Source organism: Macrosteles quadrilineatus, unplaced genomic scaffold, assembly GCF_028750875.1.
Source record: "Macrosteles quadrilineatus isolate MER2022 unplaced genomic scaffold, UCM_ALF_1.0 Scaffold_2__2_contigs__length_208266976, whole genome shotgun sequence".
Taxonomy (NCBI): domain Eukaryota; kingdom Metazoa; phylum Arthropoda; class Insecta; order Hemiptera; family Cicadellidae; genus Macrosteles; species Macrosteles quadrilineatus.
The window spans coordinates 183043217-183061790 of NW_026542595.1; the positions used below are offsets into that span (position 1 = coordinate 183043217).

Here is an 18574-nt window from a genome sequence, read left to right on the forward strand (position 1 = left end):
ATTGTGTGCTTTTTGTGATCTTAATGTTATGAGCTTGTAGTGGGTGGAGTGGAAATAATTGTTGACTATTATTTTGAAGTTAAAATCGCATGTGAAAAAGATTGATTGCACATTTTCAAAATTAGTTTGTTAAGTTTGTTAAGTTGTAGGTTGTTGTTGTGTGTTTGTTAAGTTGTTAATACTTAAATAAACAATTAAGAATTTTCAGTTCAGCCGGTGCATAGGTTGGATCTTTGTGAATATTTTACAGTTTATTTAACCTCGATAAACACTTTAATAATGCCACAAGGTTCTTTTTTGTAGGACCATGTTCACGCGGGTGGAACCCTCTTAATATTTTCAAAACAAAAGAGCATGTTATTGATATTCTTAGAAATAATTGTTAATGAAACTAATTTGTGACATAACCATTCTGAAAATAAAAGTTTTCCCTGTTTGAAAAGAAAAAAAAACCAACACATTGCTGTTATTGTAAAAGTCACTAATCAGTATTTAGCTGCCAGAAAAATTCAATATTGTTCCAACAATGTTAGGGACAGCCTTTACGCTGTATCAAAGGTTATACCCTGAGGTGGGATGAAGTGAGGTTTATTGTATTATCTGTGTTTGCCGAGGGATGACAACCAATCAGGTTATCTCTACGGCCAACCGGCTAAAGTAAACTTGTTGAAATTCAATTTGGCAATGAAATTACGATTCAGTTTATTGAAAGTTTGATAAGCGTATGATACTAACCGTTTCTAAGCAAAATCTGATTCTCTAATCCAAGTTTGTGTTGTTCCAAAAGGGTTGTGGAGTTGAGGTAACCACAAAACAAATATTTAGGCAGTAGAAATAAAAAAAAAACTTATTATTTCCTTGTCATTTATAGATCTATTATTTTAATCTTGAAATGAAACTAGGTGCTCATCTAGAATCTAGTTATGAAAGCCGATTACATAAAACGTATATTTCTCACTGACGCAATCATATGTCCAGTTTAACGGAAGAATGAGCCGTGGGCCGAGCGGAGAGATGAATAATAAATGATGAAGCTGACCGTCGTAAATCCCTCAGTTGGAATATCATAGCACTCGAGATGACTTATGGCTCTTCTGGTTGAGTTATTCAGTCTGACTTTGACTTTGGATTGTGGATTTCAATTCTGACTATTTTGTCACTAACCGTACAAGCTTCTGTTAAATGACAGGTTTTGTTTTTCTATGGTAATCAAGCTGATGTTAGTTCTTCAGTATAGCTGTGACATGTCTCTGAATTTTAATCTTAAATTGGATGTTATATTAATCATCGTTAAGTAATCTAAGTTCTACACTGCCGCATCTCTTATATTTTGACAGATTTTGATTTCTGATTGTATCAAAGATGGTATTGTTTTTTTTGTTTTTTTATATGACTTGACTGACTGGTTCTTGGGATTTAGTTTCAAATAAGTTTTTCAATGCCATTGGCTTGAAACTGTCCAAACCCTGGTCTTGTTACTATATAATATTGACCTTTTGACAAATGGTATTTGGGACCAGAATCGATTTTACCTAGAATCGAAAGGTATTTACTCAGGGGAGGTATAGAAGAGGCTACGATGACAGCTGTGGGCTTCTTATTAGCTGAGGGAACGCCATTAGCGTAACAATACGACCTGAAGCCATCGGCCTCGGTGGTCTAGTGGCTAGCGTGCCGGACTGATATGCTGAAGGTCCCGGGTTTGAATCCCGCCGGTATCATTAACTTTTTGTCCAAGATTTTTTCATTATCAGCAAGTTTGGTTCGGTTATGACAGTTTAATTCTATTATTAAGTCATTATAAAATTTTAATTGAGCAATTTCTAGTTTTTTTTTTAACAGAATTATTTTTTCTATTACTAAACTTTTGTTATATTATTTTATTATCAGCAAGTTTGGTTAGTTCGGTTAGGTTATGATGGTAAATTTTATAATTAAAAAATAATAAAATTGAATTTGAGGCATTTATAATTTTATTTTATGAACAGAACTATTTAGCGATTAGTGCTTCATTGCCAAAGTGCTCTCTACTACAGCGCTGTTCACGGAGGAATTTTGAACTAATGCCTCAATCGTACCTCCCCTAAGTCAGACCCGTATCGAAACTGGAACCTTAAGATTTGAATGCAAGCACTATGACAACTTGGCTACCCATACAATTGTAAATATTTTAAAAATCTCACTACTGTAATTGAAAATAAACTTTATAATCATGGATAATATTTTTACCTCAATAGTGTAAAAGCTATAGGTTAACAAATTCTGTGTTTTAATGATAAAATAAGCTTAACTATTTCACTTTTGCCCTGAGGACATGTACTAGACATGAATAGCAATAGCATAATGGATTTACCATGTTACCTTTGAGTAGTCCCGTAACATTAACCTGTTCATCCCTGTCACCGATCTGTCACTGATGTCATTGATCTGTTGACAGGAGCAGAGTTTAGTCACTAATTGGTTCATGTCAAAACTAATTTGCAACTTTTTTTCAGGATCAGTTCCATTTGTTGCTTTGTTTTGCTAAGTTTAATTTCCATTTATCTTTCATCATTATTTACTAAAGGGATATTTATTTGGGGAAATTGAATCTGATTTATTGCTAAATTAAACTAAATTAGGTACCTATATCTTTTCAACATATGTATGCAAGTGCTAAATTCATTACTTTATTTTTGTATTATTATTTTATAATTATAACTGAAGGTTGTAGCTTCTCTAATCTATCATTTTTATTAAATATATTGGTTTATTATCTTATAGCTAACGTTTTGCTTTACTTTTTCATAAACTTAAGTTTACTTAGAGATCAGTTAAAATAATTCATGTAAATATTACCTATGTGTATTAATTTCCATTTCGTTTCTTTCAAAGTTAAATTGAAAACTACATAGTTAAGACTAAACCAATAGTAATCTAAGGTTATTTATTATTAATACTTTTTCTTAGATCAGCCAATATAAAGGTGTTAATCTTTGAGGATAAGTAGTAAATAATCATATATACAGTGCCGGATTTAGGGTACTTGAGGCCCTAGGCCAAATTACTTGAGAGGCCCTCCCCCTCCCCCTGTGGTGGAAATTCCTTGCAATCGCGGAAATAATCGTGAATATCTCTTATGCATCAAGGGGACATCATCATTGACACCCGTGATCGTGGATGAAATCGTGGACATCTCTCCTAAATCAAGTCAAAGCAATCATAGGTATACGAGAGCGTGGCAAAATCATGAACATCCCCACGGGCTGCAACAAAGGGACATTATCACCGTCACCCGCGACCGCAGTAAAATCGTTAAGGGGATACGCCACTATCTCCAACTTTATTTTTATTTTTTAATTTTTGTCAACCTAATTAGTATATTTTGTTTATACTCGACTTATTTAGAAGATTTAGGTCCAAAAAATTGAATTTATGACTTATTTACTAAATGTATATGCGGTTTTAGTTTTTTTCACCCAAATTTTTAGGGATTCGGTATTGAGAATAACTTTTTAACTACTGAACTGAATGACATATTCTATTTATTTCCTGATTCAGGATTAAATAATGAGTCATTCTGTGTATAATCGTTATGGTAACTAACAAAACAAGATTTTTAGGACACTTTATTCAAAATATAAAAAAAGCTAAAAAAATTTAAAAATTAAGCGTAAACATAAATAGTTTTAGTAAATGTAATGCTATAGGGGTTTTTATACACACAATCCCTTATTACTTTATAAAGAAGGTCTGGTGAAAATTTGAATACTATAAGTATAGTACTAACGGAGTTATTCTAACTTTTGTACAATAACAACCTAAAAAACACGGTATTGAGATAATCGCAGGTGATTGGCAGAACTAAAATCCCCATGACAACACTAGTTTATTATTTTATATTATATATAAAAATACCAAAGTACTTATTTTGTTTTAAATAAATGTACCCTACTTTAAACCTTCATAATACATAATTATGATACAAAATCAAAAATGTAAATATCAGGAACAAAAAAAATAAATAGTCAAAGTTTTTTTCAAATTACTGGTTGCGGCGTTTTATATTTTATTTATTTTATACTAGGAGTTGTCAGATTGGAAACATTTTTTAGGTAAATGTTCACAACTAAATAACCTATCTAAAAATGCAACTTTTGGAAAATGTAAAATAAATAAAAAATATGGCCCAGAGATAGTGGCGTATCCCCTTAACATCTCCCGTGGCCCGCAATCACAGGGACATCATCATCAACACCCACGGCTGCGGCAAAATCGTTAAAATCTCCCGCATGCCGCAATCACGGGGACATCATCATCGACACCCACGGCCGCGGCAAAATCGTGAACATCTCCCGCGGGCCGCAATCACAGGGACATCATCATCGACACCCACGGCCGCGGCAAAATCGTGAACATCTTCTGTGGGCCGCAATCACAGGGACATCATCATCGACACCCACGGCCGCGGCAAAATCGTGAACATCTTCTGTGGGCCGCAATCACAGGGACATCATCATCGACACCCACGGCCGCGGCAAAATCGTGAACATCTCCCGCGGGCCGCAATCACAGGGACATCATCATCGACACCCACGGCCGCGGCAAAATCGTGAACATCTTCTGTGGGCCGCAATCACAGGGACATCATCATCGACACCCACGGCCGCGGCAAAATCGTGAACATCTTCTGTGGGCCGCAATCATGGAAACATTATTATGGTCACCTGTGATCGCGGCAAACTAATGGTTAAAAAAATTATTTGTTTATCTAAAAAAATTGTTGTGCAATCTTCTGCGGCCCCCTCTTGCTTGCGGCCCTAGGCCGCGGCCTAATCGGCCTAGTGGTAAATCCGGCACTGCATATATATATATATATATGAACTCACAAGATACTAAAATAAAGATAAGGAGGAATACAAAAGTTGCTGGGGAAAATAGTGCTCTGGCAATAACTTAACACCAAGTAAACTAATGCCCATCTTACCTTAGGAATTCTTAATATTTGACTTTTATTTCATTAAGTTCAGATAAATCTACAACTTGTATAATCAAATCAGGTTTATCCAATCAATTGAATTGATTAGATTGTTCTATAACTTTATTGCCAGAAAAAATAGTAAATGAATAATTAAATTTAAAAACACTAAATGAATATATAAATGCAGCCGTGAAAATAATAATACAACCCAGTGTAAATATTTTCCCCTCTAATAATCTTGGAATATTCACACCTTTGTTACTGCTGCATTAACTTATATGTCTGTAACAATCTAGTAGGTTATTGTTGTCCCCTGATAATCTCTAAATCAAGACATCACCAGGATTGGCAAGAGTAAACCTTCATACACCACAACGAATGTGTGATATGACAATTAAAAAAAGGAAATGTAATTAAAAAAATAACTACTTAATAAAAGTATTGCCTGTTATAGGGCTAAGAAATTTGTTTACAACAATAAATTAACAACCACTAAAATTTTCTATTGATCTTTTAACTGCAAAGCTGAGTGGGATTGGATAAGTTCGTCAGACGTACTTTGGTATGCAAGTGACATTTCAACAGAGACTGAACACTGGGTAGTGATGACCTTAAAGTTAATCCCTTAAGAACCCTCCACTGAACTGCATTCTAATGTTGTCACAGCTTTTATGCATGAGTTAATGTTGGAATTACATTTGAGTTCTCTAAAAACGTTGTCCCTTGAATATTTAAAATATATAATGTCTCTGATAAAATAAGCTTGTACAAGTTTTGATGAAATCCATGAATAAGTTCAGATAATATAGATATTTAAGGGATTTAATTTGTATTCAACCTTTGGCTATGAGCTAGAACTAGACGTACCATAACCATATTGAAGCTATTTTTTATTTGTACCACTGAGAAAGGGTGCTGAAGTTAATTAATTATTTAGCCCTGTCAAGTGTCCATCATATTTTATTTAAGGATATTAGTTATAAGAAATGTGACTCTATTCAATGTATTCATGTAAATACAAAAAAATGAATAAAGATTATTTGATTTGATTTGATTTGAATTAAATGTCTTAAATTGTTTGTATAATTTTGTCATTACATTTGCAGTTATAATATGTAAATTCATACTTTTTTATCCTAACCTAAAGTTAAAAGATTAAAATGTTGCTCATTAAAACTCACATAAAAATTTACTTATCACACAACTCTTTCTGCCTTGGGAATATTGATGGGGAAAATATTTACTTTTAACATTATTTAAAGAAAAGTACAAACAAATTAAAGTAATTTGTTTAGTAAATCACTGAAAGATGTTGCCTGAGATATGATATTCATTCACACATTTGGACGCCATAGAACTTTTCCTGCCTACTCAGATATTGCTCAGTATAATTGCTTTTCCTTGAATGGGCTTCTCCTCGCCACTAATGGAACTTCCTTTTTCACAATTCGCAATAGTTTTCTATTACTTCACTTACAATCAAGGAACTGTCATTCAATAAGAAACCTTAAACTCTTTTTACCAATTGAATTGCAATAATTGCAATTTAATAATAAATTGCAATTACTGTTTTACTTTTCTTTGTCCCTTAGCTAATATATTGAAGCTCTTTCTTGGCACCCTTGTTGTATTTTTATTTTAGATTAGGTTTTACAAATAATGTTTTTTTTTATTTGTTGAAACTGTGATGAAAATCCTTTTACAAGAAAATAAATTGGTTCCCTAATGATTATGAATCAAGTTTAATTCAAAGCATGTTTTTTTTTCATGTAAGCTGAGTAGTTAAGGGATATAACGTTTGTGGAAGGTCGCTGGTTAAGTTAAATATCTTTATGAGCAGAACAAAATGCCACAAACCCGAACTACAAAACCAAAATCAAATGAAGTAGCTTTTTGACAGTTCAATGTACTGGACCCATCTGTCATATGTCATTATTGTAAAGACCTTTTATTTTATGTGCATTTCACCCTTTGCTTACGTTCTTAAAAGTTAAGATTTTTGTCTGACTCCTAGAAGGGTAATTACCTACTGGGCCGTGTCCCCCTGAGTAGGAAGCGACAAGCATATTTCTGAACTATGTGTTAAAAAGATTTTGACAAGTTTTGTAGAACTAAATTAGTCTTAAAAATATTTAAGTGTACCAAGACTTTTTTGTCACCTTGTAGATAAGCCTCGGAGGTAGACTAAATACCGAGTCAGCCATGCTTGTGCATGCTCCCATACAATTGAGTAGCAAAGTCAGCGTGATGTTTCTAGAGAACTGGTGACTCATTTGTGATTGGCTACTCTGAACTTGCATCACACTAAGCTGTGTGGCATCTGATGGCAAAGGCACAGACTACATGTTGTAGTAGTAGGAAATATGAATAAAACCCCTTTGCATTGAAAATGCTATTCTGTAAATAATTTATTTTTAGTTTTGAGGGGTTGAGTAATACTAGTAGCTATCAAAGATAATATTGTTGAAAGATTTAGTGAAAGTTTCTCCCTCAAACTAGTTCTCAATATTTATTTGAGGCTCTAATGACAGTGGTTTACCACAGCCTGGGGTTGGTCAATATCATCCAAACCATATGGTGTAAGTTTCACCTTGGGAAATGTATGGATGAAGCTAGTTGCAAAATGCAGTAGTGCGTAACATTATTGAACTTTTGTGGAGATCTATAAAACGGATATACATAGTTCTTATTCAAGAAACTTACACTTCATGTTTGATAGGTTGACATATAGAAGGTGTCTTGCAAACTGGAATTGAAATTGGATTAATTTTGAACAAATCGGCAGTTTCAAAAAAGTAAAATTAAATATCGAGGTCAATACTAATACATTTAGTGAAATTTAATTTTAATAGACATTGTTTGTGACAGAACATTAGTGTAAATACTTGTTACTCTTGTGCTTGTCAAATGTCACAACATGGCAGGCATCACATTCTCCTGTGTTATTTGTCAGGTTTGTCCTACACATCCGACAGTGGTGTTTAATGTGTTTTATTCAAAGGTTTTGTTTTATTTATAGTAGAATAGTTAAAGAATGTCTTTCTATGGTATCTTGCTGTTTATTTAGCCCCCTATTTTAGAATAGAAAAGAAAACGATGATTTGTTTTGTTTTAAGATCATATTAGCTAAATCAGCTTAATCTATGTAATACGGTACTAGACTACTAGTTGGATAAGAAAAAGTTATCATTTCAACCTTGCGTGAAAATTTGGACAATTTTGGAATAAAAAATTATTAATTTTAGTTGTTGTGGAGCCAAATGAATTGGACTATACTTATGTAAAATCCAATACTATAATATGTATTCAAATAATTTATTTTCAAAAACCTTTAAAAAACTACCTACTTTTACATAAAACTTATTACAGCTAGTCCATTTACCAAAAAGTATTGTATATCCAATACCGCATTTTACTGTGTAATATGTAACCTAAGCAAACTACGAGAGTAAAACGTTATTGTAATGTACCTAGTTGTAGAATGAAGTGAATCTAAATAACCACATTACCCAGTCCCATAAGACTCAGACTCCGTTAACTGAGACATTAGATCCTCTCTTGGAAGGTTGTAGGACATTTTGTTCCCTTGCAAGCATATTGAACTCAATATGTATTTAACTAATGCACATACTGATTGTCTAGTTTTTAATAAACATTTCAATGAAAGTTAAATTGATATGATGAAACTATGTTTTTCCCTAGTTGGAGATATGAGGTAACTCTTTGTCCTGTTTTGTTAGTTATCAGATCAGAAGAGTTAAAACAATCACATGATCTCATTGTAGCACCTAGTGATTGTGTATTTCTTTTCATGCTTGGTTCTCAAACCATTTCAAGAGATTCAAACAATTCTACGATTATTGCAGAAGATTTTCCCATCCCAGCAATACAGTTACCTAAGTTTATTGTTGCACTATAGTCTTTCAAATAGCTATGCTTAGTTAAATCCTGTTTCCATCTATATAGTCACAGGTGCGTTTACACCTAATCACGTTATTGACAGTCATGTACTTTGTTTATATTTTAGGCTGAATATGATCGCAGGTCGCAGGGTATGTCGAGAGTTACAGTAAGATGCTTTGTGTAGCTTATTTACTGGCTAAGATCAGCTGTTTCATTAGTCAGGACCGTATATTAAAAGTTTGATAATTGGGGTCTTAGTCGACAGATTATTCTATTTAAGAAGTAAATTAAAATTTGTCTAATAACACTCAAAACATAGATTTACTCTTATACTGTTAACTAACAGGACGGTAAATAAATATTAAAGATGGTAAGTGGTGATGGATTTTTATTGGACCCTCTAATTATATCCGACCCAATAGTCGAGTATTTGTCATACATAAACCAACTAAGTTTTATTTGCACTATTATCACATTAAAGTAGTAACCTCCTCATCAAAATTATAGGAATACTCAACATGTTTTTGGAGTGCAGAATCTTCAGCTAGGCCTAAAAGAAACAGCCTCCTTGCACCGTGATAATTTTGAACAGGAAATTACATTGTAATTGTGTAATTGAGGACCACTGATGCATGACATTGGCCTGGATTCATCAAGACCACTGCCTCAGGCAGGGTGTAGAAGTGCCTATTGTAAAGTCAGCATTTTTGAAGCACTGTTTCAAAATACCCCCACTGCAGCAAACCTGCAGTCAAAGCAATTTTCAATTTCTCTGATTGGGAATATTCCCACTAATGAGTTATATTTATTACCTATTTGAATAACAGTAAATTGAATTGCTCCAACAGGAAGGGTTAAACATTTTTTTGTCAAATGTAATAGTATATTGCAAAACAATAAATTTGCCAAATTTGATCAAAATAGATCCATGAACAAGAACAGTTTTCTTGTTCAAAATAACATTAACATGGGAATTTTAAATTTACAGTTTTTTGTAATTTTCTCTGTAACCATTTATTGTAAAACAATGCCTCAACTTACAAAATTGTTTTTTTCTCTCTAATTATTTTTAAACCCATCAACACACCTTGTTCTTATGACCCGATCTTGCTGGTTTGTGAACTCATTCAAGTTTATCCCGCCCTACAGATTCATGCCTAATTACATTAAAATCTGGCCACTTATTAAAAGTTACCTAAAACCTACTCGTTGCTACTTCCCTACAGGAAAATTCACTAAAATCTTAAAACCTTTGATATTGGCTGAAATTAATAACCAGAATCAAATCATTGAAGAAGAATGTTTTATAATCAAAACTACATTGCAATTACTGTACTGTATTAGTATTACTAATCAATTAATGCTGCATATTGTAGCAGTTGTACCAATCTGTTAATGATGGATATCGTGGCAGTGGTACCATTCTGTTAAAGATGGATATCGTGGCAGTGGTACCATTCTGTTAATGATGGATATCATGGCAGTGGTACCATTCTGTTAATGATGGATATCGTGGCAGTGGTACCAATCTGTTGATGATGGATATCGTATCAGTGGTACCAATCAACTAATGATGGATGTTGTAGCGTGGTAGGCTACCAATGTCGGTTGGAGTGAACTCTCGTGTTTATTCACCAGAGGTAATACACCGGCCAGTGAGGGCAGATTGCATTGATCTTATCTCAGTGAGTGACTGCTTTGATGCTCCACTGTGAACTCAGGCCTACCAACATGCCCTAGTTTCCTTTTAGTCTTGTTGATGTTTCAAAACTCTCAGATGAATAGAGAAGGAGTTATGACCTGAGTGAAGTAACATGAACAGAGAGTAGTGAAATGTTCTCAAACTTGTTATTCCCACAAAAGTACTTAAAAGGTTCTCAAAACATTTTTTTGTCAAATGAGTTTACACCTGTTTGATATTTTACGGAATCTGAGTCCCATTGCATTATCTGTTAGATAAATTGTTTTATAGGCTCGTTAAGAAATATAATCGTGTTGTGGACAGGGAAGATTTAGGTATACTTCCTAAAATGTATGGTACTTGTGCATGATGTTAAACATGAATCAATTTTACCAATATTTTTGTGTTTATGTCTAAAATTTAATCACTGTAGCAATGGTGGTATATTTAATTGTATAATGTGATATTTTTCAAATACTATTAAATAAACATGGTATAGATTCATTGCCCATTGAAATTAACACAACATTGTCGAACTGTCTGCCTCAAATGATATTAACAGCGTTAGGTTAGTAAAATCAAGAAAGAAATTATTTTTATACAATTAATAACTGTTATCATCCTGGGTAAAGCCAGACAATTTTGGTGATCCAAAACTACACTTAGCTGCCCTTAACCATTGTTTTTAATTAATGGTCATGGCTAAAAAAACAACAGGTCTCAATAACAAAACTAGACAATCTCACTTCAATTCTACACTCAACTTTTACTCTTACTCACCTAGGTAATATCGCTGTCTTAAAAGAAAAGCTTTCAATTACTCAAAATCGGATTTGTTTTCAGGTGATGATGGCGTTGGCCTCCCACCTGCAGATGGTGGAGGCAGAGAAGCAGAAGCTGCGTACGCAGGTGCGACGGCTCTGTCAGGAGAACGCGTGGCTGCGGGACGAGTTGGCCAACACACAGCAGAAACTCCAAGCCTCGGAGCAACAAGTCGCGCAGCTCGAGGAGGACAAGAAACACCTTGAGTTTATGGCCTCTGTGCGACAATATGACCAGGACTTGACGGTGAGTAGTATTGACTAAAATAGACTCTTATTGTAAAATATAGATAGAGTTTTGAGGTTTACATGTTACGTTTGATTACTGTCTACGGAACCCAGATATCTTATTGGAAGGATCCCAGTATTCCAGTTGGGATTTCCCAAAAACCCACAATACTTCTAAAAGTATCCAAAGTTTTTTTTTTATTTACCGTAAAGGTTATGCCACACCGACATCCGCCGCTACCGCCACGGTACTACCGCGTGCAGACTTTTTACCTCGAGCCATGCCACACCAAAAGTACAACGTCTGCGGCGGGAGTTTTGAGGTGATTTTCAACACAATTTTTTTTACATAATAAACCTACTTAGTATACGATGTAAATTTTCTGAGTTTTTTTAAAAGTAGTAAGTTTTTTTGGAAGCACATGAATGTTAATTTATTTGTTAGTGTACATTAAAAAGTGCACTGTAATTTTTTTTTTTATTTGACAACTTATGTTTGGAAGTTCAAGTATTTTAAATATGGTTTTGAATAAATGACCCACAATCACTTGTGTTTTGAAAGTTTTTTTTTCTTTCTTTTTTTTACAAAGACTAGTTACTTGTTTAATAAAACTATACATTGGAATAATTCTTTTATCCAGTTAGGAACATTTAAAAACTATTGGCATTTTTTGCTAGGCCTTCTATTAAAAGTTAAAATTTACATTGATTGTTCAGTTTTGGTTGTTGTGAATTGAAACATTTGATGAAACAATAACAAATGTTGTTTGTTTATGTCGCTTCAATATAAAACTTAATGGGAAACATTAAATTTGCACCGTAAACATTCTTTTTGCATGGTAAACAATCATGAATCTTTGCTGGTGATAGACTTATCACGAAAACAATTAATTACATAGTAGTGAATCTAAAATCCAAAACAACATACATCAACAAACAAAAGAAAGATGTTAAATTTAATTTTAAACTGTATTGCTTTTATATTGATCAGCTTGTGGGCTTTACTCACCTTAATTTGTTAATCCAGGACTTGTCGAAATGTAACACAACGAAGACACAATGAAGACACATACACGCACATAAAAAATCTTCCTTGGATTTACTCCGACGTTTCGCGGCATCAAAGATAACGTCCCGCTTCTTCTAAGAATTAAAACTTAATTTTTCTTGCGTACATGAGCCGAACGCCTAACCACTGTGGCTATGCACAAGCTGATCAATATAATAAACCTCGCCTAAAAACATGTCTTTCAAAAAATGGATTGCTTTTACTTTAAAATGGTTTGGCCATTCGAGATGCACCTTTGCGCATGTACTGGTTGATACGCATATTGTGTAAGGTTATTTTTATGGAGACGTTGAGCATTTTATATGAGGTAAGAGGTGGGTAAGAGTTTTTCTGTCATCTAATCGTGTGTTTATGCCAATCATTTCATTGTGATGTAAAAAGTTAACAAACCAACGTCTTCTGTCAGCTGACAACAGCATGTTTTGTCGTAATTTGTGAATATTTTATTACTACACTTAACTGTGATGTAGGTTAACGTTACCAAATTTTCTGCTGTAGCCGATCTTGATGATGACAAGACCAGAATTTGGACTCTTCTCTTACAAAAATATTTTGATTGTAAACTAAAACTAACTGAATCTTTGCAGGATCAAGAATCATCTTCAGAACTGAAACAAGACAAGCCCAAAGCTGACGATCCTGTCGTAGATTTGTTCCCTGATGACGATGCTGAGGAAAGGAATAGTAAGTTTTAGGTGTAGTTTTAACCATTTAAGTATGACTAAACAATTGCACCTTAAACATTATATTCATATGTTAAGTGAATGAACTGGACTAAAAGACATGAAGTTAAGTTAGTTTAGTAAAACTTCAATCAATTTCCATTAATTTTCTTTATTATCCCTCATGTGCACAAACCATATGACTACTGCAGTTTGTGAGACTTAAATCAACAAATCTATAATACCTTTTCAGCGACAATTATTTGTTTGCCCTACTACTTTTGACCTCAGCAATAGTTTTAACTAGTGTACCGGTTGCTCGAATTCGAGCAATTGCTAAGTATTACAGACGTCATTTTAAAACGAATAACAGTCATAATTTCTGATGACTTTAAAAGATTTGACTCAAAGATTATGGAAATACCCAAGATGTACATAACAGATCGATATAATCAATATCTCTTGTAAATATCTTATCATTTTTCAAAAGCTGATCTTGTTTTTTAGTGTTTTAGTTGTTTAGTGTCAGTAAATGTTTGTAGCAACCTTATTGACTGCTTACAAATAACATATGTTCTTCTTCTCACTTTTAATTTCTGACAACAGCTGGAGATTCATAACAATTTTTCTTTCCCATGTTAATCTTATGGAGAAATACAAAACTTTAAAGGGCCTCAGAGCCTCACTCTCTAATAATTTCCCTAAAAAGAAAGTTTCCTGCACAACTTCACGTTACGCTCTTTCCAATGACACCAAAAACATGTCAATCGGTTCAGTAGTTTCAGAGGAGTAATTGTCACAAAAATCCTGCTTGCGTATTAAATAAGTATAGATGCCAGACTTAATATTCCCTTAGTTATGTATTAAATAATGTCTACATAATTCACAACATCCAATAAAATTGTAATTTCTCCCAATTTCCTTAGCAAAAAATTATGCCATTTATTATTAGTTGATTTAAAATATCCTGCTATTCCCTCGTGTTCTGTTAATTAAATAAAACACATTTCTTGTTATTTCTGTTGTATTTAGGATGAATCTTCTGATGAGGCAATAACCCAAATCAATGTTCCTTAAAGCTTAACCATCCACATAAAAATTGTTCTTTTGCGCCCACTTCAAGCTTTACTTTATTCCTCTTTGGCTCTGTAAAATCTTTTCTCCATGTTTTTAGTAGGTTTTCCAATGGATAGCATTTCCATTATCTGTTGCCATTGCTTCGGCCATTTACTGGACATACATGTGATCCTAATGTTGCTCGAGGCACTATCTTGTGATTGTCTTAGTGTTTACTTACCCTTTATTTGGAATAAAAATAAATTGCCAAATCTGGATATGGATAATCTCAAAGAGGAAAACTACATAAAAACTGTAGTAGTCAAAATCAAGAAACTAAAATGCTTGAAGAAATAAAAAATTAAACAAATTGAAGATAGATGAAGACAATGGACATGTTTACACAAGATGGTGGCTCAACCTAAGGCTGAGATCATGTTTCGGTTTTTGCAAATGCCAACGAGAAATGAAATCATGTTTACTGGATTATCTGGAACAAACTACTTGAAAAAGTGTTTGTACAAAGCTACAAAACTAGATTTTAACTATCACACAATCATGAAATATTTTTAAGCAAAATAACACTTGAGTGATGCATTTAGGAGTTGGGACAATCTACTTCTAATGCATCACTCACATGTTTTCTATTACATCCACTCCAAATAGTTATCGCCTGACCTGTAATACTGAGCCTGTGTTGTAGACATGTCACCGACACCGCCATCGCAGTTTGCCCAGCAGGTGAACGCCGGCTACGAGATCCCTGCCAGGTTGCGGACACTACACAACCTGGTGATACAATACGCCAGCCAAGGCCGCTACGAGGTGGCTGTGCCTCTGTGCAAACAAGCACTAGAAGACCTGGAGAAGACCAGTGGTCATGACCATCCCGATGTGGCCACCATGCTGAACATACTGGCGTTGGTCTACAGGTAATTAACTTGTAAATATATAAAGATCTTACATAAAGGCACAATTTTTATACTTTGCCCAAAAGCTGCCAAATATAAAGGTTTGGAGAAAGTTAACCTTGCAGGTGTAGATTTCAAGTCTGTTTGACAGAGTAATCAGCTAAGTCTAGCAGAGTCAAGAAAATGGCCTGATACCTAATAATGCCCTTTTGACACTTACTTCAGTAGTATTCACACTGCCCTACAAATAGAGCTATTTCCAGACAACGATAAGTAGTCAATCATTTTTGTTAGTTCTGTATTTGCATTACCGGATGACATCTTCTTGCATTGAGTTAGTAGAGATCAAAATCAATGTTAAAGCAACTGAAATAGTACCAAACCATAATTACTAAAGTCGTTAACTGTAATCTACATGTTTGCAAAATGTTATTTAGGATCTTTGTTGAAAATGGTAGTTAGCAACTAGAGGATTTAACCACACACTAAGAGCCGTTTCACACAAGGCCACTGGTGGCTGTCACTGGTTGCCCGCCACAGCGTAAACATTGTTTTAAATGGGGGCTTTCAGACGAGGCCACTGCAGTTGCCCGTCAGGACACAATGGCCGAGCAGTGTCTCCTCGCGTAACTGCAAGCAGCAACCGCAGTGGCGTCAACTTGTCATGGGGCATTGAATTAAATGGGAGTCTTCAGAAAAAGCCATTAGTAGCCGTCACCGCGGAACCGCACGCATAAATTATTTTGCAGTTGACAGTCAGTTCACGTGCAGAAATAGATACACATGTGCTAGTTGAAGATTTTGTGTTGAACTGTTTTGTTTGTGTTTGAGCAAAATAAAAATAAAGAGGGTACGTTGCAGCAAAAGAAGAAGAACATAATAAAAGACTAAACAAAATAATAGAATACAAAATTAATACTGAGGATCTAGTTTAAGGGGTTAAGTACCCTGTGACGTAATTTTCCTGGCGGACGACAAGTGGGAAATTACGCCACCGGTAATAAAACGAAGATCCCAGGATTCGCCCTAGTCTGGTCGCGGGGAATTTCCCAGGAGTCGATAGTGATTCGGATAGCCTAAATTTGATAGCCCTGGTTGTCAGAGCTCGAGACGAACGTTACGGGTTACTAAACACCCAACTAGAAATCACCACTCTAGCCTAGGCTTGTGGGGAAATAAATAATTTTGACTTGACTCTGTGGGCAAATATCTAAAGGACACACTAATAGCTAACTCAACGAATCAACAAGTAAGCTAAATAGTCACTCCGCTTACCTACGGAGTTAAATCGTCAACCTGTAACAAACAAGGTTAGTACAAGATAGGCCTAACCTAGCCGAACTCCCACAGAGTCCAAATTTACTAAAACAAGAAAACAAGTTGGCTTAAATTGCACAAGTGAGACACGAAACGAGAGAAAAACTGAAACTAAAAATAAAACTGCTCCTGGAGCTGATAACGAAAAACTAAAACTTTAACTTCCTCACGTGTTCAACTTAAACCAACTTCGACAGAAATTATCCAGTAGAAACCTGTCTGCTGGGACAAACTTTGGGACGTTTGGGAACTTTACAAAGGGTTTTAAGAATTAAAAAGTAAGTCCCAAATATGGATTATGAAACGTTATTGAAAATATATTTCACCAACCGCAGTACTTTACTCAAATTGTTGGTTAAGGCGTATGACTAGGTCTGCGAATCAGGCCTAGCCTTCAAGTTCAACCAAGTTTCGTACACGAAAACTGGTCAAGTAATATACAATAATCTGTAAGTTAGTTACAAAACTTACCCGATGACGAAATTATATCAAAATATTCACTACAAAACAATACACACGAACTTAAGCTTTCAGAGCTTGCGATACGAACTTTAACTTGCACGAATTTTCGAGAGAGAACCAAAAGCGAAACAAACTTACGAAAAGCCAGGATTACGAATGACAATTCTCCTCCACAATTCTTCTTCTTCCTTCACCTTCGTCTCAGAATCGAGACGAAAGTTAAAACGCTTCCTGATTGGTCAGCACAAACAGAGTCAGCTGAGTCCCGTGTCAGCAAAGGCAGGCGTATGACCGCTTTAACATGCTTTATAGCTGCCTCGCTCACAAGGTGGATCAGCTGCTCTTATTCTCTCCCGTAGCCCGCCCTCAGACGCAGTCGAACAACCAAACAACCAAACTGACACCAACGTCGTCTGCTGTCTTGGAATTGGAGGTTAGGTGCGATGTCAGTTTAGCGTCGCGACTAGGGCACAACAACAGCTTACATTCAGCTGTTTAAGTTTCGTGGTTTCGCCGTTATTTTACCCCCTACACATTTGACCCGTTACACCCCGGCGATTTGAAATAGTACAAAGGAGAAATATGTCAATAAAATAAAATAGAAAAACAAAAATTGTGACAAAGCGTTATAACAAGCATTTTCTCAACTAGTTGTACGGTGGCTATTGGTGGAGTGGCTTGTCAGTTGCCTGTACCATCAACTGCAGTTGCCCGAACGGTAACCAGTGGCAGCCAGTAGTCAAAGCCTCCAGTGGCCTCGTGTGAAAGGGCCCTAATGTGAGAGTTAATTTGATTCAAGATCTAACTTTAGTGCAGTTATGTATTGCAAAGATATGATTCATGTTTAAATATTGTAGTAAATTAAAATTAACGCACACACAATCAAAATTGTGACTTTTATTTCAGGGACCAGAACAAGTACAAAGAAGCTGCCAACTTGTTAAATGACGCCCTCGCAATAAGAGAGAAGACTCTGGGTGAAAATCATCCTGCAGTGAGTTATGCACGCCTACATTAAAGCAGTATAAGCAATAGTGTTAAAAAACTACTGTAAAAAACATGGATACACTTAAATCCTAAATCGCAGACATAAAACCCAAACATAACTGTACTTTCCTGGATATAGCTTAAGTTGAAATATATTTTCCCCGCTGCTTAGTTTACCCCAAAGCCTGATATATCAGTCATCAAATGTAGGCCAAGGCCTAACTAACAAAAATTAACCTACTTTTAGTAAAAATAACTGAATAATAGTGGCTGGAACCCATACCTTACATGTTTTGCTACATAGTTAGTGCACCCTAGTAGACCATTAGATGAGGTGTATTCAAAGGTCGGGCGATCTAATACTTATCTTTTTGGCCATGATAGAACACAGTGGATCGAGGGTTCAAATCCAGTCTCCGAGTCTAGTGTGCATCTCATGAGAAGTCCTCCTTCTTATTAAAAGTTAATGTTATAGGTGGGGTATTTGCGATACACAATAAATTGTTTGTGACATTGT

At 35.0% G+C, this 18574-nt stretch overlaps 1 protein-coding gene across 8 annotated transcripts in view; it reads left to right on the forward strand.

The window, feature by feature from the left end:
* Positions 1-18574, forward strand: part of LOC128985410 (kinesin light chain-like) — a 145973-nt gene that overhangs the window by 99382 nt on the left and 28017 nt on the right. For all 8 annotated transcript variants that reach the window (XM_054404871.1, XM_054404881.1, XM_054404879.1 and 5 more), the window contains 4 exons: positions 11388-11612; positions 13250-13346; positions 15084-15312; positions 17977-18064. In XM_054404871.1, coding sequence (XP_054260846.1) covers positions 11388-11612; positions 13250-13346; positions 15084-15312; positions 17977-18064 — 639 coding nt within the window. The remainder of the gene's footprint in view (positions 1-11387; positions 11613-13249; positions 13347-15083; positions 15313-17976; positions 18065-18574) is intronic.